General features: G+C 42.3%; 2 protein-coding genes across 8 annotated transcripts; both read right to left on the bottom strand.

Annotated features, from left to right (window-relative positions):
* Positions 1–549: 549 nt before the first annotated feature.
* On the bottom strand, positions 550–11144 carry washc2c (WASH complex subunit 2C). Of its 5 annotated transcripts, none has more exons than XM_076743080.1 (31): positions 10995–11144; positions 9753–9896; positions 9439–9603; positions 9247–9315; positions 8956–9129; positions 8746–8839; positions 8600–8661; positions 8429–8485; positions 8239–8340; positions 8043–8127; positions 7798–7857; positions 7546–7670; positions 7339–7429; positions 7171–7224; positions 6894–7082; positions 6644–6798; positions 6401–6511; positions 5754–5840; positions 5561–5662; positions 5354–5455; positions 5087–5256; positions 4806–4929; positions 4127–4531; positions 3908–4036; positions 3698–3799; positions 3443–3517; positions 3174–3233; positions 2439–2666; positions 1617–2324; positions 1355–1526; positions 550–1236 (listed from the first exon to the last, which is right to left on the bottom strand). In XM_076743080.1, the coding sequence occupies exons 2-31, from the start codon at positions 9894–9896 to the stop codon at positions 1091–1093; spliced, it is 4347 nt and encodes a 1448-aa protein (XP_076599195.1). In that variant the 5' UTR covers positions 10995–11144; the 3' UTR covers positions 550–1090. The 5 variants fall into 5 exon arrangements, with proteins under 5 accessions (XP_076599195.1, XP_076599196.1, XP_076599197.1 ...); XM_076743081.1 differs by having other exon boundaries at positions 7546–7667; XM_076743082.1 differs by lacking the exon at positions 3174–3233.
* Positions 11145–12646: 1502 nt separating this feature from the next.
* On the bottom strand, positions 12647–23207 carry slf2 (SMC5/6 complex localization factor 2). Of its 3 annotated transcripts, none has more exons than XM_076743670.1 (20): positions 23070–23207; positions 22289–22323; positions 20323–20873; positions 19992–20204; positions 19473–19518; positions 17628–18970; positions 17411–17493; positions 17209–17322; positions 16946–17113; positions 16457–16562; positions 16259–16346; positions 16022–16163; positions 15823–15910; positions 15521–15709; positions 15321–15415; positions 14999–15200; positions 14792–14869; positions 14564–14650; positions 14105–14173; positions 12647–13982 (listed from the first exon to the last, which is right to left on the bottom strand). In XM_076743670.1, exons 1-20 carry the CDS (start codon positions 23102–23104, stop codon positions 13449–13451), a joined length of 4266 nt encoding a protein of 1421 aa, XP_076599785.1. In that variant the 5' UTR covers positions 23105–23207; the 3' UTR covers positions 12647–13448. The 3 variants fall into 3 exon arrangements, with proteins under 3 accessions (XP_076599785.1, XP_076599786.1, XP_076599787.1); XM_076743671.1 differs by having other exon boundaries at positions 17411–17490; XM_076743672.1 differs by lacking the exon at positions 22289–22323 and having other exon boundaries at positions 23070–23204.
* Between the last annotated feature and the right edge of the window lie 832 nt (positions 23208–24039).

Genomic DNA, 24039 nt, shown 5'->3' with positions numbered 1-24039 from the left:
AAAACATGTCGGAAAATGGAGTTGACCCGTATACAATATGATCACAAAGTTAAAATTTTACCATAAAATATGTAAATAAACTTGCTTTGTCTAACACATTTTGTCTGTTTCAAATGTGAGCCAATTTGTAGCTCCATGTCAGTAACAAGGTCCCAGTCGTATGCAAGAAAACAGGCTTTTAATGCCACGCTCAAGGCACAAAACAAAGCCAGGTCTTCACCCTGGGACTGATGAATTATGCCTTCAGAGTTTCTGGAGCTTTTACTTACGACCAACTTTGGAAAAAGTTGCAGAATCTCTTGCAGACAGGTTGGTTCTCCTTAAATGCTAAGAAGGCATCAGCTTCAGTTCCTCCTTTTAACTTTAATAATCCTGACCTCAGCAAAAACACTAAGCCTTAATCATCCAAAAATGAATCAGGCCCGGTCTTAATAATCAAGTTCCCCTTCTTCGGAATGGGCTTCCTGCTCATATCAGATACCGATCAATATTTAGTCTAGACAGACCCGGCACTCATGAAAACAAGTGAATTGGAAATAATCACACACATTTTAGATAGCATAAAATATGTTTCTTTTTAGTTATTAAAAATGAATTTCCTTTTTCATCACAGCCAAAGTTAAGAAATCGATGAATTTCTTATTAATAAAAACATTGTCAAAATGCCAAGGACATTAAGTAAACACACTGATGATATGGCACAAACCCAAAGACATGGAATCTCAACATGGAAAAGCCAAAGGATAAACATCTTCGGAACAAACAAAACAATTTACTGTTAATTTCCGCAGGCTTTGAGGCTAAGCATACAGTATGCTTATAAAGTGCTATCATGTCTAATAACGATTAACAGTACACAATAACTGTTACATAATATGATCTGATGCCGTGATGATTTTGGAAGTGCTGTTGGAAGATGACTGGAATCATTTTAAGACTTTATCTGCCAAAAATAAGCCACAGTATTTATATGAACTCATATGAATAAATACTCTGTCAACAGTGTATCCGATCTCCAATCTTTCAGCGATCCAAATGACAAATGAGCTAATCCACAATTGTACAAATTTGGCTACTCAGACACAACAGTTCAGTTCCCTCCAAGAGCGTTAAGTGGATCATCAAATATGTTGCTTGAATCCACTGCTGTACTGGTCTCCTGAGACAGTGGTGTTTTCTTTGATTTATGAGGAGCCTTCGTGACTGGCTTTACTGTGCTTGGTGAGAAGATGTCATCTTTAAAGAAGAGAGACCGACAAAATATTTGGTTAAATGTGCAAATTTCATACAGGACAGCATCAAACGTGTGCATTAAAATACATGAATGCCTGCATGCGTTTTTGTCATAGCTTACCCATGTCATCATCAAATATTGACTTGGTCTCTCCCTTTGTTTTGGACTTCTGTTTTGGCTTTGAAGTGTCCGTCAGGTCAGCAAAAATGTCTATGTTGTCATCGAACAAGCTGGCATCAACGGTCTTCTCTTTGTGCTTCTTGTGAGCTTTAGGCACAGCGGCTACTTCATCCTGAGAACACAGAGAAACAGCCAATAAAAAAAGAAACACAAGCACACAAAACCTCGACAGTGTCGCCAGCGATGTGAAATAAAAAGGTACCTGGAAGATGTCCTGCTTTGAAAAACTACTGCTGTTCTTGATTTCTTTACTACTTGTGGATGTGGGAGTGGAACTGTTGCTTATTCCAAAGATGTCCTCATCATCATCTTCATCCAAAAAGGACGAAGGCTTGGCTTTCTTTGAGGTCGACCTCGGCTTGACCTTTTGGAAAAGGTCATCAGTGTTGTCGTCAAAAATGGATGGGAGTGTGCTTTTGTCTTTGTCTTTCTTCAGTCCGACATCGCTGGCGGCCTGAGGTGGTGTAGTCTTGGTGGTTTGTCTGGTGGAAGGTGTGTTAGTGACTGAGGTGGCCCCAAACAGACTGTCGGAGCCAAAAAGGTCATCCTCATCAGAAGACGGCAGCACCTTGGTACTGCTGCTGTCTTTACTAGAGTCTTTCTTTCCAGTATTTGTGGTTACCGGCAGTGTCAATGCAAAGGGTCTGGGGCAGGTTTCAGAGAGAGAAGACTGAGAAGACTGTGAGGAGGCAGGCAAGGCTGTGGGTGCAGCTGAGTTAGGTAGTGCTGGACTGGCACACGCTTGGCTGGACTTTTCAGGTGGCGGTAAGACTAAACCAGACGGACTGAGGTTTGGCCCCGGAACATCTCCACCTGGGGCATCTTCTTTATCCACTGTAGATCTTTGGGCGGCTTGCTGCCTCGCTGCTCTGGACTGGGGTCTCCGTTGTGCAGAACCTTTGGCACGACCCTGCATGACGGAAGATTTGCACTCACAACATCACATCAGAAAACCAAACAATAGAAAGACAACTAAAAAGACTTCTAGACCACAGATATAATACTTCAGGAATCAAAAAGCCACCTTGTGTGCACTCTGCAGTGTTGTGATGTGGACTGGGGTGTCGAAGCTCACTCCATCCTCACGGTCTAGCTGGGCTCCCACAGGAGTTGTGGCAGGGCTGGGGCTCAGGCTGGAGCTGGACACCCCAGAGGAGGAACTAGGGGCCATGCCAGGGAGTACACTATCGGCCCCTGGCAGACTGGGGACAGCACCAGGGAGCAACGCAGCGGGGTTGATCATCAGACTGGCCTGAAAATGATAAGATCAGATTCACCAATACAATCCTTTATCAAGACACCATTGACCCTGAGCACTGACTGAAGACTATTTAAAGAGACTTTCCAGGTAAATACATACTACATTAACACACTTTACACCTCAGAGCTGCACATTTACAGCTAATCTCTTTTCATTAACTTTCTCAGAGGGGTTCCGAGCAGCAGATCGTTCAGAGGAAAATGAGAAGCCAAGACTGTGGATGGAAATGAGGCGAGAGCAAGATGCAGGAACATCTTGTGAAAACTGAAAGAGCGAGCAAATTCTTCCAGTTCAGCAAAATCAAATCAGAGAGCTATGTTCATGTCGGTGGTCATGCTGTTGCAGCAAGCTTTTAAATTGGAATATGAAAAAGCCCAGACAGGAGAAACCTTCAGAGAGACAATATGTAAGTGGGAATAGAAAAGTCTTTCCTCAGGAGGAATCAGAGTGAGATGTCAGAGATGAAGACATTTGATTCAATAAAAACAAAAATATTACTTGAAGTTTCCCAATCCTTGATGAGGAATCTTTAGGTTTTACAGGATGTGGTGCAGGTTTCTGTGTGGTCAGATTACAGCAGGTTCAGAATTGAATCCAACAAAGGCATTTCTCGTGTTCATCTAGAAACAACACTGTCTTTGCACCTGCTGTAAATGATGCGGTAGATGTGTCCATCACAACATATCAAAAACAAAACAGCTAGAACAAGCAAAAATAAAATAAGTCCTTGATATCATTGGTGCTTCACATGCTTACAGCAGACTCACCTGAATCTCTGATACAGACTCTGGACTTGCCAGAGGTGCTCTGTCATTAGGTTTACTGGGCTTCTCTGCTACTTTCTGAGAATGAAAATGAAAGAGGAAAAATAAAGGAGAGGTGAAAGTTCTCCCACTTTTATACAGTTTGTGAAGTTTGATGACTATTCAGACAGCTGAATTTATTACTGATGTAATATCAAATGCAAAGGAAAGCAGGAATTCAGTATAAATCTATTAATTAAAAAAAAACTGAATGTCTACCGGAGGAGGAGCTTTAGTCTTGATAGAGCTGAAGAGGTCATCCTCATCATCATCGGCAAACAGACTTCGTTCTGTCGTCTTCACAGAGCTGAGCTTGGAGCTCTAAAAAGCAAACATACTCATTTTGATCCTTAACTGCTTGTGAAAGACCTCTGCAGGCAGAGAGAAAAGGAACAGATACACAAACAGATACAGATATCTAATACTGACCGACGCTTTCCCTGAGGGGGCAAACAGGTCAACATCTGGGTCGTTGTCTTTCTGCTGAGTCTGACTGAACAGCAGCTCTTCGTCCTGGAACACACCTGTGCTCTTAGCGTGTGGCTGCTCCACTGTTGGCTAAAGAAAAACAGAACTTGCATTTTAATACCTTGACTGCAGGAGGAACGATAAGCTGATGGATTCGGTTTAACTGTACAACACGCAAACCTTTAGTGGGTCTCTTGCTGTGGGTTTCCTCGGCGTGAATATTGCTTCATTCCAATCGGACTCATCTTCCTCCTCATCATCGAATAGACTGACGGTGTTTGTTTTGAATTTCTCCTCCTTCTTAACATTTGGCGGCGGGCTGTCCTTAGAGAGGAAGCTGTCATCATTGCCACCTTCATCCAACGGGCTCTTTGTCTGCTTGCTGGCAAGAACGTTAATGCCTCCAAAAAGACTGACTGCTCCAGCAGGCTTCTTTTTACTTTCACCGCTCTCCGGCGAGGGCGATGACGGGAGCGGCTCGGGGGTCTTTGCTGCTGGCTTCTCCTGCTCTGAAGGCTTGTCCTCTGCTGCCGTCCTCGAAACTGAAACCTCTTCTGACTGAGAGGATGACTGAGAGGCTGCAGTCTGAAGAATACAGGTAATTAAAAGACTTTACTCTCAGAGTGGGAGATGATGCAAATTAAATGGTGTTCTAAATTAACAATCACAATCAAATTTTAAATATCAATGTTGTGTGACAAACTCACACAGCCAGCGTGATTTTTTTAATTTGATGCTTTCTGTTTGAAGGATCTAAACGGTCCTCTAGGGGGTGAGAAAGTCTCTGTACTGATTAAACTGCTTTTAAAGCAGACTGGAAGCAAGCTTCAGAACAGGTTTGATAGGTTAGCGCACTCACTTTAGCAGCTGGGGCTGCGGTGTTTGTGTTGACAGCAGGTTTGACGCCAAAGAGGGATCCTTTGTCTTCATCATCGTCACCCTCATCTTCAAACAGGAGGGCGACTCTTTGAGGCTTCTTCTGACTATGAAGGGGGACGGAAAAGAGGATAGAGAAGAATTCCTGGTGATGCAACGTGCCAGAAAGTGTAAATTATTCTGTTACGTATGATGGAAGTGATTTTCAGACACTTTTAACAGGGAGGTTTCTCATCATGATAGCATCATTTCAAGTGTAAATACCTTGACTCTTTAGTTGGAGCAAACAGGTCATCGTCTCCGTCGTCAAACAGGCTGCTTTTGTGAGACGTTTTGGCACTGGGGAGACTCGCGGGGGCACTGGCACTGGGCTTCATCCCTCCTGTACCGACCTCTGTCTTCCCTGTACTAGTTTTCGAACTCATCCACTGGTCCTGTCATTCAAATGTTCAGGAAAGTAATAAATCAAATTGTATGCTCCATCAAATGTTGGCATGCAGCAGTGAAATATTACTCTGTGTCTTCTCTTACCTCGTCATCACTGAAGAGGGAGCTGGACAAAGCCTTACTGGGCGTCAGTGAGGAGCCTTTAGCGTGATTAGGTTTAGATTTAGCTGCAGATGCGAAGAGATCCTGTGAGGTGAAGAACCGGATTATTGTAATGTACTCACAGCAACAACAAGCCTAACCTAAATCCGTGTTGTCAAAGTGTGTCAAATACTGGTTACTTATTGTCACCTCTTCTTCCTCATCATCAAACAAAGACAAAGGTGCCTTGCTGGGTTTGCTCAGGCTTGTAGGTTCAGGCTTAGACTGGCTCTTAGGGATGGTTGGAAATCCCTACAGAAGGCGGATACATACAAGGTGTAATTAAAACATGATAATATGATAATGGTTTTTCACGTTTCCCTCTGAAGCTTTAGAGCCTTACCTCTGTGTCTTCGTCATCAGAGAAGAGGCCTCTCGTCTGGGGTTTCTGCTTGACAGCAGCCTTCCCAGCAGTTGCAGCAGGCCCATTCTGAAACATGAAGATGAACATTTAATATAAACGGCTTTCTAAATTCTAACTTCCCTTTTGAAAGTATGACATTTTAGGTTTGAAAGAAAATGTCGGTACAGAGCAAAGAGAAGTGAACTGCGTCAACAAGAGCAGACGGCGAGCAGTTTCCTCCAAACTAAATCCAATTTGGCCTTTTCTCAGACTGCACTTGAATATGAACTCTGAGCAAACATCAATATACTGACTGCAATTAGGTTTGTCGACTTAATGGCATCTCTGCCTGATAAATGAGCTTGTGAGTCACTGTAGGAGCAGGCATGACCTCAAAACAAAAAGTAAATAGTTACACAAAAGCTGGTATGACCCTCGATAAAACCTGAAAACAGACTGTGGCCTAAAACACCTGATTGTGTAATAGAGGGCAGTGCAAACTGGTAACCAATTTAAGCTAGACCGCCTGCACACACTGTGGTTATTGAAGCCCAATTTTCGGTCGAAAAACCTGCCATTTTGCATGTGAAAACACACCAAATTTGATTTTGTCTGGAGTGCACTGTTGAACAATGATCTATTCAGACCTCCTCAGATTTCTCAGACTCCTCGCTGGTAGACGGCTGACGTTTTTTCAGGCCCTCACTGAGCAAGCTTTTAGTCCCGGGGCCGAACATGGAGATGGCGCCTGCCGGCATCTAAACATAACAATGAATCATCAACACGGGCCAAAAAACACTATGGAGAGATTCCAAACTAAACATTTCATTCAACAACTATCAATACTTTTAGTCATCAAGTACAAACCACACGTGTGTGTTGATCTTTACCTTTTTCTCAGGATGTTTAACCGGCTCTTCCACTACCTCCTTCTTGCTCTGAGCTGGAGCTGGGGCACTGAACTTCTCACTGAATATATCACCATCCTCATCGTCTTCATCGAAAAGGTCAAGAGCTTTCTTGGGTTTGGGTTTCTCCTGTCCAGCTGAAAAAGGAGGAAAAACACACCGCAGTTTGATGGGTGAGGCTCCCACCTCAACTTGGACTGTAGCACTGAAGCGTCCATTCTCACACACTTACCAGAGTCAGACTTTTTCAGACTTTTACTACTGAAGATGTCGTCATCATCATCCTCATCCTCGTCATCAAAGAGCCCGCCGCCCCCTACTCCACCAGTTAATGTAGGAACCTGTTTGGGGGCAGCTGGAGTTCCGTTCTCTTTGCTCCCCACAGAATCAGAGTCGTTCCCTGAACTGAACAGGCTGTTATCTGTGGAGAGGATGTGATTTGGTTTGGTTGAAGATGATGAAGCAGTCAAGGAAGTGATATTAACTGTCACACAAATTAACGCTGTTACCTGGGAATATTGAAATGGCACCTGCTGGAATCTTCTTTCCAGGTTTGTCAGATTCTTGGATGGAAAATAAAAGTTAAGTGGCAATCTGCTAGTTCGCTTTATTTCACGTGGTGGTGTCCATCTTACCTGTATGTCTTTGCACATATCTGTCGAGAAGGTTGGTCTTACCTGCACTTTGAGCTGTGCTTTTCATGCTTTCATTCAGCTCCTTCTTCTCTTCGTACACAGGAGGTTTTGGTGCCTCAGAGAAAAGATCACCCTGAATGACATAACATAATGCAGCACAAATCAAATTCCACCTACAGCCCAGAGTTTATGTAATGCTGAACTGGACTGAACACGAAAGGGCTCTGAAAATCATTCGCTTTAATGTACCTCGTCATCATCGTCAAACAGGCCTCTCCCTCCACTGAAGAGCCCACTTTTCCCTCCAAATGGGGAGAAGTCATCATCATCCATCTTTGGTGGCTTAAACATGTCATCGCTGTCCTCTTCGGCTGCTGTTACAGTAGACACAAACAGTATGGAGCAGCATTCTGAGTAACACTGGGCCTTCAGTGGAAATAACTTATGCAGAATGAAAGCAAAAAATGACTGAATTGAAGTGATGATGACTGAGAGTCCTACCCTGTGCCTTTGCAGGCTTTGGTTCTTTCCTGCCTTTACTTTTCTTCTTAGATGCCAATGCTTTCAAGACATGACATGGCACAAACACAAGATCCATGAGCATGCACATGCAATGATCAAACTCATTACTGAAATCTCAAATGTAAACTCTGATGCGGTGTTTTCATTAAATTAAATGTGAAGACTGGGAAGACTAGAAAAGTGAGACATATACTACCAGTTGGTTGATGATGACAGTGACTTACATGCGCGGTCTGCTTCTGGTTTGCTAGCTGGTTCACCTTTGATCCGGGCTGCCAGCTCATCGGCAAAAGACGATGGGCCCGTGTTCTGAATGTGACACAATAATAACCAAATGAGAAAAGGCAGCAACATGAACTATAAATAATCAACTCACAAAGACATCTCTTCACTACTGGAGCAAAGTTATAACAGGTGTACCTTTGTGTCGTCGTCGTCGTCATCCCTGTCTGATTCTCCAAATATGTCCGAATCCTCGTCCTCCTCCTCTTCATCATCCTCATAACTCAACATGGACGACTTCTGGGTGAACGCGGGGGGAGAATCCAAAATTATAAAGTTGTTCAAATTGAATGTAATCTTTGATGTGTTTGGCAGGCAGGCAGCTAACCTTCTTAATATTGTTGTGACCTCCTTCCTCCTCCTGATCAAAGTCGTCATCTGAATGCTGTTAGAAACAAATAAATGCAATTGCAGTAGGTGGTTATATTCCTCTACAAGGTACAGAAATAAAAACCTTGAAAAATGCTGTGAAAGAAAAGGGGAAAAAAAAAAGTCTTACAACTGCTTCTTTGCCATCTTCGCTCTCAATTACACTGTCTCTGTCACTGTCAACTGACATTTCTGGAAAGAGAATCACACACAGTGCATGAGGAAAATAAACCCTATAACATACAAACACCTGAAGAAGCTGTCGTAGCATATTACCGTCGCTTGAGAGGTCACCAAGTCCAACATCATCTTGTTCCATGAAGGCTTGGGAACCAATCAGATATGGAAGTGGCCTGTCCACATAAAGATCCTAAAAGGCAAGAGCAAAAACAGGCAGGCAGGCTTAAGTACACTGACGTAAACATACGTTATCACTTGCCTTTCTGCGGTAAGTGCGTTAATCCCGCTTCAAGATTAAGAGCTCACCTTGGGTTCCAGGATGGCCTCCACTTTGTCTGTGACCTCCTCGTCCTCCGAGTCAGAGTTTCCTGCTTTGATGTCCAGGTGCTCAAAGGCCGACTCCAGCACTCTTAGACCGTAGTTTACAGCTTCTTGCATCTTGGGAATCAACTCTGCCTCTTTCTGCTCTCGAGTCTTCTCCTGAAGGGAAAGCATAAATGACATTTACAGGGCAATGCAGGACTTGAAACAGCCTTGAAATAATAACACTGAGAAGTATTATTCAGTATCAAACAAAAAAGGAAAGATTCTTTCTACCTGCTCAGGCTGCTTCTCCAACGCATCAGCCTTGGGAATAGTCTCTTCTACCTCTTCATCATAAACTCTCTGTAACAGGACACAAAGTAAAAATACCTTTCAGATAAAGTCTGCCACAAGATCCCCTGCAATATTTTTACAAGTTAAAAAAAACAAACCAGTAAACTGAAATGTCACAGTTGTATACATTACATTTTCTATGAACTGTGTATTGGAAAGCATGAGAAAGTCGTTAAAGACAGAGTGCAGGCAGCTGTCAGTGGCCTTTGTGTCACGGATCAGACTGTCCAGCTGCTTTTCAATGTCATGTGTCTTTGACAGCATTCTCTGGGAGAAGTCTTGGAGGAACAGGAAGAGCTGTGAAGAAAAAAACAACACAACAAAAAACTTACTGTCATGATTTCATATTCAGATTTCTACAACATTTTACTGAATGTTTGAGAAAAGATGATGAATTACTGTTTTCTTGGCCTATTTCAAAGCTTAGGAAGAAGTTCCTGGCTTACCCCTGAGTCGGCTGCCAAGGACCAGTTGGCACTGGTCTGCCGTATCTCTTCAAGAGTCCAGGGTCTCTCCCAAATGTGAGTATCTTTCTCTAAGTGTTCACTCCTGCTTGAGCCATTTGCAATTCCTTCCTGCAACCCACTCATCTGCAATGAGATAATGTGTTATTAATGGATGAATCATCAGAAGGGCTTTTAAACACCTGTCATAAATAAATCATAAGAGGGGGACGTTCAATTCTTCTTCTGTTAATAATGTAGCCCACATATCAGTTTTAATTGGTATATTTGAACCAGACTCTGCTCAACTTAAACTCCTGAAAGACTGTTTGAATGTAAAAAAAAAAATGTAAAAGCTTGTTGGAAGAAATAACATTTAGGCAGTATAAACCTTATTACCAAAGGCCAAAAGCACAAACTGGTGCTGATATTGAGCAACAAGTGATAGAGCTACTGCACAGTGAAGTTTGGGAAAACTCCCAAGACACTGCTACAGCACCAGTGATGATATCATTGAGATCTACTGTCGGAACAATGACTGACACACAGAGCTGTCTGTGACAGGACTTTGGCTCCCCTCCACAGAATCAGGCCTACCAACCAGGCCAAATAAATCACAAAAGATGCCTCCCACCAACTGAACAACCACTGTGAAGGGCTGTGCCCTGGTCAAAGGTTTTAGACTCCCTCTGTAAAATAAACAAGGCGCTGGGATCATTCACTCCCATGTGTTTGAATGTGTGATGTGTTCATATTGTGTCCGCGGAGTCAGATTCAACGTCAAGGGAGCAAGTTCAAAAAGTACCTTATGACACAATAAGTTCAGTGTGTCGATCCTCTATTTCACGCTCATGCGGGGACTGACCGTGTGAGTATGTGTGTGTGTGTAACGTTAGATATTGACTTCGGTTTGCAGAGTCACTGACATTAAGCTGAATTCAGTTTTAACTTCTCTTTCCTTTGGCTAATGCAGTTTGACGGCTAAACTTAACGGCACAAGAAGCTAGGTGTAGCTTTCGCAATAACGTTACAAATGTGCAGAAGGCAGCTTGTTGTGACATATAACGTTGGCTACATGCAATTTCCTCCTTTCACATTTAAATCGACTTGCTTCTGGAAGAGAAAGCGGGCACTGTTTGGCTGGCAGCTAGCTCAACTTAGCTAGCCAACACCAACGTTAGCTACAGCTGTTCCAAGCAACACAGACGAACAAACCCGACCGAATGTGAGCGCTCTGATGCTTACCTTCAACACCTCCGCTCAACTGCTGTCCACAACGGTCAACTGTGATCAGGAACGACGTAAAAAACAAGATCGATTATGCTAAATTTGGCCTTTCCCTCATTGGTCTTCTGACAGGTCAGCCATGTTCTGTCTGCAGACAGTCACCTGACTAGCGTTGCCTAGCAACCCGGTGAAAGTGGGGCGGAGTGGAGGCGCAGCTCATTTTGACGCCTGTTCAGCAGCCGTCACACACACACACACACACACACACAAGATTAAATACAACCTGTGGGTTATTTCCAGACTTATGGATGTTAATGTTAGTTCATTCTCTGTTTACGCTATTTGTTATTTAAAATCAAAGAAAAACTTTTTTATACTTAATACATTGCTGGTTTTCACGCTGCACTCACCTCGTGCCTGCATTAGATACAGAAAGCTCTATTTTCAGCACAATGATTGACTACAGAACACTTCTGATCATAGACAGTGAGAATGGAGGAACCAATATGATAGATACTATGTGAAACTGAAGCGTATCTATGATGTAATTAAATGACAAAGACCCTTGCAGACAGAATGAAAGTGGAAAGATATAAGCCTCCAGCCAGTGACTGCAGAGTAAGTAAGTAATTTATTTAGCACGTTTCATACACCAGGCATAGACTCAATGTGCTTTACGAGATACGGGAAGCCAAAGGACATACTGGATCCTGACACAGTAAAAGGACAGACAGGATTAGAATAAGGCGACTTGATAGGAGACAAACAAGATAAAGTTTCTCATTTTGGCAAACACTCTCATAAGGGAACCTTAATTAAAAGCTTGTCTAAAAAAGAAAGTCTTTAGCTTGGTTTTAAAAGAAGACACTGTCGGAGCTGACTGAATTTCATGAGGAGGACAGTTCCAAAGAGTGGGACCATAATGGCTGAAGGCACCATGAGTTGCTTTGAGGTGTATTCTTGGTACTGTGAGGAGCCCTTTGTTTGGTGATCTGAGGGACCTCTCAGGTGTGTCATCAGTAAGCATGTCACAAACGTAGGAGGGTGCCAGGCCATTAAAACATTTAAAAACAATGAGAAGTATTTTAAAATCAACTCTATATTTTACTGGAAGCCAGTGGAGAAGTGATAGGTAAGGAGTAATATGTTCAGACCTTTTAGTTTTTGTTCTGAATGAGTTGAAGTTTATTCAATAGGAAGCTTGGTAAACTGGCAAAAAGAGAAGTACAATAGTCCAGTCTACTGGAAAACTGAGAAAGTGAACTGAGAAAGACATCTTATGTTAGAAATCAAGTCAGACTATATGCTACTTTATCTACATACAAATCTACATTAAAGGAGTACTGTTGTTAGTTGAACTTATATATGGGTTGTACTTTCAATGATAAATAATACTTAATGCTAATCATCAATTTTATGCATTTGTTTCTTGAGACTATGCTCAGTGTAAGACAGGATCTTACAAACTGGATGGTGTTAAATCAAATGACTGATCACACAAACTCTCAGATTTGCAAATACTGCAAGTCCAGAGCAAAATCCAGTTCGATGGTCAATTCGAACTTCATTATTGTGTATTAGTAAGACTGCTATACACTGGTAATAATGATGGAAGCAGACTACATTTGCCTGAGATGTTTTATAAATGCAACAAAGAATTTTTTTAAATAAAGTTTATTTCCTTTTTGGCAAAAGCTATAAAAAAAGTACTTTTGTCATTAAAAGGTATCTTCCAAGGAGGGCAATTTAAAAAAATGCACACATACAACACAACAGTGAAATTGTAACAAATCAACAAACAGGATTATACGTATGTGCACAGTGTTCCTGTCAGTGTTTCATGGCCCAGACCCCTCAAGGGGTCAAGGGAAACATGAATCAGTTATTGTAACTTCTGGTGAAAAAATGTATGATCAATTATGCTGCAAATCAGCCTGAAATGGAAACACTTGAGCCTGATCTGCAGCATAATTTAATATTACACATACAGTCAGCTTTACAGTTAGCCAGACTGGCTAAACAAAACATTTACACCAATAAATAAAGTCTTTTTGAGAAATTGCTATACTTTAACAAATCAACATGACTGGAAAGGAGACAAGAACGATCTAAAAAATATCCCTCCAAATAAACAGCTTGTTGTAGGCACTCCACTGCAGTATGTATATGTATCACATACTGTATGTAGCCACATATTTACACATTGCACATGACAGATGTCATTTACTGAACATATAAACATCAAGGTTTTTTTCAAAAATGACATACAATAAATCTGTATTTTGCTTCTTGTGCAACACAAAAAGATAAGGCCTCAGGCCTTAACAAGGTTTGTTATCTCTTCAAAAATGCTTTAACTCAGAAATATACAATTAATATTTTTATTGACAATGGGAATAGGCTTGTTAAGCAGATAGTCTAAATTGACTGTAACAGTAAGGCAAAGGCAATAAAAGCCCTGGGAACAAATCTCTATGACACTAAAGCACAAGCTGCTACCCGCTCATGCTGAGAAGTCTCTCTGGTCTCAACATATTCAGTCTCTACCTCAGCCCGCTCTACGTGTCCGGCCTCATCCATTACTTGAGACTCCACGTGTATTTGAGACTCAGTCTCTGGCATCTCTTGGTTCAGCTCCTCATGTATCAATTCTGTCGCTTCTGCTGTTTCCTTTGCGTCACCCATCCCATCATCTCCCTCCACTTCTTCTGGCTTTGTGTTGTCCCCTGTCTCCTTTCCGTCATCCCTCCCATCATCTCCCTCTTCTTCTTCTGGCTTTGTGTTGTCCCCTGTCTCCTTTCCGTCATCCATCCCATCATCTCCCTCTTCTTCTTCCTTGTCCTCAACGGCCATGACAACCTCATTCTCTTCAGTTCCACTGGTTTCCTCTTCTTCACCATCGTCCTCCATCACAGACCCTTCTCCATCATCACTGTTGTCCATCTCCTGTTTTTCTTTGCTGCTTATCGATGTATCCACAGGCTGCCAATAATCATACAACTTACCCTGCAGGAGGAAAATTGGAAATCAGACTTACATCTTTTGACTGTATTGAAGGACTCTTGAACTAAGCCTGTTTGAACTGATATGACTAAAATCAAATATTCATAGAAGTGTGTCTACTGTACATGGAGAGGCCTGGTCTTCTGAAGGAGCATCTGCCACTTGGTGTAGATCCTGGCCACCAGGTCCTTTAACTGGAGGAAATGAAGGAAAGTGGAAATTATTTCATGTAACACACTGCTTCTAGCGAGCACGCCCCAATTTAAATGACTGGCTTCCACGACTGCATCTTGAAATCAATGCAGCAGTAATTTAATCAGGTGACTGCTATTGACAGTGATTATTAAGATTAATAACGTTTACAGATTCATATTAGTAAATAAATGTCCGCCCCCGTTTCTGAGAGGACAAACAAGTCCCTAAAATATGCTGCAAGATTTATAAGCTGGTTATAGAAACTTATAGAAAGGGCCTATCTCTGTCAAAGCTGCACAACATCATAAAGTTTTTATCTGCATCTGGATCCACATGAGAACACGTGGATACACACAAACACCTGCAGCTCTTTTTGCCATCACACTCACCTTGCTCCTGTAAAGACACTTCTCGCTCTCTCTTATGTCCGACTTAACATGTGTCTCCAGCTGAGAGGAGAGAAACAGCAGCTGCTCCTAAGAGGCACAGAGAAAAGGAAAGGCGTCATTAACACAGGCAGAAAGATATTAAAGACCCCCGTGATTGATTAGCTGATTAATAACCAGTCCCCAGCAGTTAAGACCAGGATAAAAAATGGGAATGAAATGAAGTCGTACCTTTTGATGGGCTGGGAAGAACTGAAAATTGGAAGCTTCTTTTGCCAAAGTCAGAAGGCTGTAGCAGAGGTAGTAGGACTGAAACAAATACTTCTGTCAATATACGATTCTTTTACGTACACATCATCAGAAAAGCAGACACGAAAACTCTACAACTAATTTTAGGTCGTAACATTTTGAGGAGCAAGACATTTTCCACATCCTCACCTGTTGGTCTAGGTTGGCCATGTCTTCTCCTTTCTCACTCCTGATGGAGCAGCTCAGCATGCCTCGGAGAAAGGAGGGTTGCATACGGGGCAGGTACTGCCTCAGTTCAGAGAGCTGAATCTCTTTTTCTTTAGGTTTGTAAGTACATTTTCCGTCTAACAGCTTAGAGATCATGGACAGGCTCAGATGTCGACGCAGTTGCCTATTTAAACAAAAGTCAGGCAATACAATTCAATGAAATATCTAAAGAAAATAACACTCATTGTGTTGGAGAAATGGACACAAGCAGATCAGAGACAGAGGAACATATAAAAGGACTTACTTCCCACGCGTGTTGTCAGGCAGCAGTTGAACTAACAGGCACATGTTGTGGTGGTCATCTGTTAGATCAGTCAGGGCCTGGCAGATTCTGGGCAGCTGGAATCATTTCAGATAAATAATAAATTAAGAAAAATGTTAATGTATATACACTTCAGACTAAATAAAAAAAATTGCTGACAGTAAAAACTACTCGTGCTTTACATATGAACTGGCCGTGGCGTCCCAGTCCCTGATGTTGTTGACAATTTTGTACTGTAGGAGGTACAGCTCCACATTGGACAGGGGGACGAGCCGTGTGTCCAGGCAAACTCTTCCCACCACAGTTAGCAGCAACAGCAGCTCGTCATCGCTGTACGCCCGTGGACAGAGGTCCATACAGTAAGACAGGTACTGCAGACAAGAACACAGGACAAACAACCAGGTCGTGAATGATCTGACTGGTGAAACTGTGATTTCTCTGTGAACAGCCAACCATCAGCCATCTGTTTCCTATTGCACCTCACCTTCAAAATGTGGTTGCAGTTGTGTTCAGGGAAAGGTCTCTGTTCGTTGTTACTGGAGGGACTCTTGCTCGTAACGTAGACGTCCTCCCTACACAAAAAACACACAAATTCAACTGCATGAAGGACGACATCAAACAAACTTTCAGCTTATATCTTAAGCTTTGAGGAAATGGAGTAATACAATAAACAAAAACGTTACAGCAAATCTCCTTCTGTGAATGGAGGCTGCAGGTTCTCAAAAGGGAAGAGAGTAACAAACGCAGCTCCCATGTTCATCAGGACCAGCGCCACATCGGCCAAACTGGGCACCCACACTTTAAACTGCTGGCTTCCGTGTTTCACTAAGGATGCAAACACAAAAAACAAAAAGCAAACAAACATGTTAGCAGTGTCTTAACAATAGCGAGGAAATAACGAGGAGGGGGGATGGACTGACCTATCTGATAAGCAGCAGTGCAGGCAATGTCACAAAGGGCCTGTAGTATCTTTTCAGATACCAACCTCTCGTTATGGACTGACATCATCTGTCAAGATCAACAAAGAATTAGTGGTACTGCACAGACATTTTTGGGGAAAAAAAAAAACTACTGACATGGCATGGATGTGTGTGTGTGTGTGTTTATGTGAAGCCTACCTTGAATAGGAAACGGGTAACCTGAGTTGGACAGGGTGAGCAACAGTCATAAGCTTCCTGGAACAATCCAATATTTACATGCAATCTCAGTTGAGCAGGGCTGGACCTGGCAGAGGGCAGAGATGGAGAGAAGTTTGATTAATTATTTATCAAAACAGTCCATAGCTTTGCTAATGGCCAAAATGAGCTGCAATGTTCAATACAACCCACAGTATAAAGTGCTGGATGGAACTAGCAGCACACTGAAGATTTACTTTTCTGGTGGAAATACATACAGTATTTCCACATATTGCGCTTGACATGGGTCAAGGGGAAAGATTGAGCCAACACGGGTCAGGAATGAAAGGTCAGAGAAACACCAAAATTATCAAGAATGGCCCCGGGGGACAGTGATCACCCATATCACACTCCACTGCAATCTAGTCTTCAGTTATTAAGATATGTTGTGCTGAACCTTCATGTGTATATACAGACACAAACACAACTCACCAAAGAAGAGTTTTCTGCGCTCTCCCCTGTGGATTGACCATGCATTGTCTGAGTTGTAGCGTATCATGGTTGAAGATTTGGCCAAATTTCTCCAGGTTGAACACTACTTCTCCTGGAGGTACTTCCCTGATTGCACTGGACATCAATGAGTAGCGTTGCAGGAACTCCCTGAACAAATTACAATAATTGACATAATTACAGCGAACTACTGTGCAACAATTGCATCCCAGTGACAAGGTACACTGTGTTTCTGCATTCCTTACTGGTGTTCAGTGGAGATGCCCTCCCCCAGGTTCTCCTCAGCCTCCTCATATTCAGCTATTCTCAGCAGGTCCTCTTTACATGCAGTTAGAAGTTGTGTCTCAAATGCTTTAGCTCTGATGGGAGAAAAGAATGTGGAGAAAGTTGCAGTGACTGTGGCACAGATTGAGTAGCAATGCCAGTGAAGTTTTCTGAATAATATACTTTTTACTGTTGTTCATTTCCTTCAGCATCAGATCAAGGTTGTTCTTGTAGATGCACGACTTTGTGGTGGATGGAAATGGCTGCTGTGGGAAACACAACAAACAACGTTTAAGGTCCAAACAAAGACACAAGTTTTACCGATCCTTTCGCTCAGCGAGTTGGATTATCTTACATTTATAACTTTATATACAAAAAAGACAAGTCATGCAGAGCTTACAGTTTTTGATTGGCAGCTACTATGTCCAGGTGTACTAGGCTCTGAGAAGGCTCCCTTCTCCGGGGTATCTGGAGGCTTGGTAACACACTCCATCATCTCCTGCAAGGACAGCAGCTGCTCTTCCTCGCTGCTATGAGAGCTCTGGGTTAGATCCAAATCCAAAGCGAAGCTCAGGCCTAGGTCCAGCTCCACATCACTAAGATCCTCTTCATTCACCTGCTTTCTACCGCCTCCACTTACCTCCAGCAATGGAGACTGAGAATAGTAAGATTCAGAAGTTTGTTCAGAGGAAGCAGTGTCAGTCTCTGAAGAGCTTGGTCTCGCATTGCTCTTGATAGATGTGTGTTTCACTTCACATTTAACACTTTCAAGCTTCACCTGCATGCCTGAAGAAGTGACCGGCTTGTTTTTGAGTTCGCTCTCCTTAGGGTAAAAGGAGCTTATGTTTTCAAGTTTTACTCGCTCTGAAGCTACTCTTGGCGAGGAGTTTCGCGTTTTGCAACACAAGGATCCACTAACTGTGGTACTGGAGCTGGACGAACATCTTGTCTCTGAAGTGGATTTGATGATTCCCCCATTTGTCTTGGGTTTTGCAGTCTTATGGGCAGGGTTGACCACATAGGTCATGGGATCAGGGGTAAAGAGATCAGCTATATCATCAGGGATTGTGACAGGTCGTCGTGGACGGGCAGTTTTGTTCTGTTCTGAATTTGGCTTTGAGGCTGGTTTGGTAGTGCTACTGTCCAACTTTCTCCTCTCTTCCACATGATTTTCTCTGTTCACTGTCTTGGATGGTAAGACTGAGGTACTGTGATGAGTATGACGAGAGTGGTGGCTGCGAGGTGAGTTGCCAGTGTCCTTCTGGGGAACGTGTGAGGATAACGAAGTGCTTGATTTATGCCTTTTATAATTCTCCTCACATCTTTTCGTCAAATTTCCTTCACCTAACTTTAGAGATGATCTTAAATCAGTTAACTTCAGAGTACGATTCTGAGAGAAACTTATATAGGCTTGCTTTGCCCCCATTGATGGTGGTCTCTTTATCGAAGGCTTGGGTGACACTGATGTGCAGGATGACTGGGTGGGTTTAAATGTGGATGATAGTTCCAAGTGGTTTGATTGGCCACATGCTGGTTCTGTGCACAGATGGCTATCTGTGGTTTTGTGTGACAGTTCCATGACTGAAGAAAGCCCAGATGATGGCTGAGACTCCAGTGAAGTGCTGAGCGAATTGCCAACATTGGGTTTGCCAGAGTTTGGACTCAGAAGACACAGCTTCTTGGCACTGTCGTCACAGTCCTCACAATCCCTGCGCCTCTTCTGAGATGAGTGAATGGTAATTGCTAGAGACAGAAAGAGACAAAAACTAAATTTTACATTACATATTTACATTAAACAAGGCAATGTTGTTGTCGATGACCCTTAAACTCTGCTACTGAGCAATGTCAATCCAGACACATCCAACAGACCCAGAGCCATCTTCACCAGCCAAGTACAGTGAATTCACATCACGTACAGGTCAGTGACATCCTCGGAGTATTCACACTACAAAAGTAAACATTTTACTTGTTGTCACTGCAGTGCCAACAAAATTAAGGATTGCAGCTTTATAAGTAAGAAGTGGTATAGTGGAAAATGGACAGAGTTATTAAGATCTGCACGTGAGCAGTACAGAAAAAGAAAAAATGAAAACATTTTTTTATAGAAGCCAACATGTACTTATCTGTGGGGCTTATATCTGAATTATATGGTTACTTTTCAAACAACTACTAAAGCAAAACAAATGCAGTTTTACAAATCTGTGGGTACTTTAAATAGTGTAGTGATTTACTTTGACATTATTACCTGAAATTGACTTTTCACTTGAACATGTTCGTTTATGTTGTTGGTCCTAAAAAAGAAAAAAAGTGATGTCTTTTAATGAATTCACAACAGCAATAACAGCATTACTATGCATCCTATACCATCAATGACAAAAAATAACTGATCTAAGCAACCGCTACTGCAGCGTCTGTGTTGACTGACAATGGTAGGATCGATATATTTCTCACTACTGACCTATTAGAGGCAAAATAACAACACATCCCAAACAAGAAAAAAGCTAACATGAAAACGATGTCAGACAAGGTCAAACAAAATGGCACTTCAGTCTGATTATAAAGCTGTATCACCTGCCTCTTTGTTTTAAAAATCCTATTACCAAGGTTGAGAACAACTGACCATGATCTCCCAAGTGAGCATTACTCTGGCTCCAGCTGCACAAGCCTGACTTGGCTTGCAGAGTAAGAGGCAAAGATCTCAACATGTATCATCAAAGTCCAAATCTTGAACTTTATGATTCATTAAAAATACAATAAACGTCACCTGACAAGGGGCCATCGGGTTGAGTGTGGATAAACTGGAACAACCACCCCTGTCAGAAGACTGGGTACTTGGAGAAGGATGGTGGCCCTTCAGGGAGTCTGAGTGGGGCAGTGGACAACCTTCTTGAGCTGCTGTAGTGTTGAGTGATGAGGTCACAGGAGGCCTGGAGAGCTTGACAGTATGTATAGAACTCCTCACATCGCTGGATTGAGCCTAACAATAACAGCCACAACACTTCAGCATCACATGACTGCTACAGGACTGTTCATAAACAAGACATTTTACACAAATCTAGGTTTCACTAAGGTTGAAAAAAAAGAGAAAAGAATACCTTATTTGATTCTTCCCTTTGCGCAGTTACATTTTTACTCCCTGAGTAAGACGAAGCAGCCTTAGATTTAGACACTTGACCTCTCCTGATGTGGGAGGATGAGGAATGGTTGCTTAAATCCCTCATGAATTGGATGGATGGAGGATGAAAAATACTGGGAGGTGAGGGCTGTGGCTTATTAGCTGAAGTTCCATTGCTAGTTGGACTAACTGGAGCAAGTCTGGCAAAGAAAGACCCTGGAGGTTGAGCAGAGTGATGCAGAGGACCCGGTCTGTCTCTTGGCACAGAATAGTGCCTATCTGCTGAGGAACCGATGTTAGCTGGGCTGATTTGAACAAACCCTGAGGAATAGCTTGATCCCAGATGCTGAGGAGGGTGCTGTGGTGGACCAAGTCTGTCCCGGTGGAACAGCTCAGGGCTTTGAAATGGCAACAACCTCCTGGGTGGTGGGTGCGGAAGCCGGTTAGGGACCTGAGAGGGCTTCATTGGAGTTTCTTGGAGAAAAGATGTGAAATGAGGTAGGGGGCGCCCCTGGAGTGTGAGGTTCTTCACTGAAACAGATAAAACATTTGCACATTATGGTCTCAAGTCTCCTAAAATATAAGATGTCACTGCATACTCAAGTGTGAACAGGTTTGACATGTTGTCATTTGCCAACAATGCTTATAGTATCGGTTCATATCAGCTGTGGCTCATCCCCCCTGTCATGTGATGCTTTTCTTTGTCATGTGTCATGTCTTGACACAAGGAGGCTCTTGTTATTGCATTATTTTAGCACAAATAGATTTTGCTTCTCAGTTTTGTATGTTTTTTCCTTTTACAAATCAAACTCACATGCAATTGATTCTTCAAACAGTTGTTTACGTCATGCAAGCAACTCTCATTGATCACACTGATGGATTGCATTTAGTATACATTTACTATAATCATAATTCTGATTCTGATTTCTGATTAGACATTTTCTTTATATCAATGTTACTATACATTTGATTTTTGTGACCTTAAGTGACCTGCAGAATACAATGGTAACAGAATGAGAGAAGTTTGAAACTGTGAGTGTGCCTTCAAATATGATGATGTCTGGATCCAAGTGGAACAAGAATATGTTTGATGTATATTCCCATGAAGATATCTGTTAATGAGAATGGTGTCAGGTACCTGGTGCAACAGGAGTGTGCTGATACTCCCTGTATAATCAGTTAATGAAAAGGCCAATAAACTTCAGGGGGCAGTGATGCATGGTGGCAAGCACCCACAATTTAACAAAAATGTCTTGGCCAGCCAAAAGCACACATTGGTGGGAATGAATTTGGATTGAAGCTCCACATTAGGAGGAGTAAGAAAAAGGCAGAAGTGAGAGTGATTTCTGTTTCTGATTCAGTTGCTACCAGGACCAGCTCGGCTTATTGTGTACATTTAGGGAACACACGATTAACCTATCACATCACACAATCCTATCCCTTTACCCCACACTGCCACCAAAGCTTCACTGGAGTGTAGACATTATAGGGAAAAAAAACTAACTGAAATTAGGAAGTGACAGCAGCTTGTGCATCAGGTCAGGCAGCATTGCAAATGACAATTACAGGATTATAATAATAAGTACAACAATATGTCACACCACATCCCTAACTGTTCTTTTGTTGTGAGAACACATGCGCATGGCTTGTGCAATATGTCACTTATTTGCAACCTTAACCTCTAAATATACAATTATAATAATATTAAGACTGTTTTGGATGGTTGTATTAGACTGCTTTTTTTAAGGTACCCAATTAAAACACCTGGCTATGTTTAAAAACTGATTGCCTAACAGACAGTGTTGTTCCCTCCCTCACTACACAGCAGGTTTAAGTGCACAATGAGAAAAGGCATACATTTCCGCAAGCAGTAGACTCAGCTAAAGCTATACTTCATTTCCGAGATATCAACACTTGAAGATGCTGGATCTGACGCTATGACCCACCTTTACTCCTCGGGGAAAAGTATTCTGAAAGTGCTCTGCAAGAAAGCCAGAGAGGGGAGGCCGATCATGTTTGGATAGTTTGTCACCAAGACGACAACAATGCAGCTTAGCTGTGCAGTTTTCAGATAAGACAATTTAAAAAAGTGTCGAAGAAACCGACAAACATAACACGAAACAAGGAAGGTACCTGCCTGCCAATTTCTGCTTGGCCACCAATCACAGCATGCTACGTGAAGTCACAACACAGGTTCAGCGGCACATATTTTGAAGATTAAGGGGATTACCTTTCACTCACGGTTGCGTCGCTTTGACCTATTATTCAGCGGTACCCCCACCACATAATCTCAGTCACAAAACATAACTTAGAGTTCTCTCAGTAACGTTTAACAGTGACAGCGATAAATATTTGCAGCGTTTATGGAAGCAACTGAAAAATGGCTTGCTAAGCTAGTCATAAGCTTAGATATACACATGTTAGCAAGTAAACTGGAAATAAGGTCGTGTTTACAAAGTTAAAACAACATGGCTGTGTTATGGGTTAGCATTAACTAATTACTTAAACGTTACATACTTTCAGAGCATGACTACAAGGAGGTCTTCCTCTCAGTACCGTGCCAACTTTACTAACGTTTTGCAACTGCTCACGTTAACGTTAACGTTAGCGGAATTTGAAAACCGAATATTAGCAAGCCGTTGTTTCAGGAAGTGCTCTGTGTAGCTAGCTAACTAACCCGCAACGGTTTAGCAATGGAGGACAGTCAAAGTCCGCAGGCTTTCTTACCGAGTGTTTCCTCGATTTTCTGTTTCTCTGCTCATTTTGTGGACTGGACAGGCTGTCTATAACCGCAGACAGCGACAATAACGGACTAAACTCGCCTCATCGGCATGATCTTCCCCAGCCGGACCTACTAAAATCTTGGTATTTCACCCGGGGGGCGGTGCCTTACGTCCTGCATTACAAAGTATTGCGTCACTTTTTGAATAAGATATAGGTTATATGCAGTCACGTGAGGTTAAATTCAGACGGAGGGCTGGAAGTGAAAAATGCAACGGATTAGATGATGTTTAGTTCTTGCTGGGCTAGATTAGATGAAATTATGAGAGAAACGAACAGAAAATCATAGTATATGTGGGATGTGAGCCATATGTTATGAAGAGGAGCGATTTTTCAGCTGAACTGAAAGTTTTTGCTGCTACTGAGGCAGTAGATATAACCAACTGGTCATTCAGATGTCGTTCTACTCTAGAAAACAAATGAAAGCATACACAAGTATGGAGGCAGACAACTTTCTTGTTAGTGGTTGGGTCCACGACCTTTGTACCAAAGTGTTCCAGGATGACTGTCGTTTTGTTTTTGCTAGGGTGCATAGCTTTTATTGTCATGTGAATTAACCTTGCAACAAACTTTTAGCGCTGTGGTACTGAATCATAATGTCTACGTCAGAGTTGTTTGTTAGGTTAGGTCACCTGCAAACAATCTATTAAAACTGACCGTTGATTAAGTCTTAAACTGACACTAACATTATACTGGAAAATATGTACAACTAAGTAATGCTAAAATATGTTGTCATTTAGATGGCTGTGCTGCATTTGGCCACTTCTCAATTTCATCAACCCAAAACAGTTCTGGATTTGTGTTCTGCATTTTTACAAAGTTGCACGCAGGTTTTCACAGAAAGTAGCCTACAATAAACCTTAAGTGTAATTTATTTTCATCACCTCCAAGCACGCAGACCAAACACACCCCATCT

This window comes from Chaetodon auriga, chromosome 11 (genome assembly GCF_051107435.1).
Source record: "Chaetodon auriga isolate fChaAug3 chromosome 11, fChaAug3.hap1, whole genome shotgun sequence".
Taxonomy (NCBI): Eukaryota; Metazoa; Chordata; class Actinopteri; order Chaetodontiformes; family Chaetodontidae; genus Chaetodon; species Chaetodon auriga.
The sequence above is the reverse complement of the archived record's forward strand: the minus strand, read 5'-3'. Positions and strand labels throughout refer to the sequence as shown.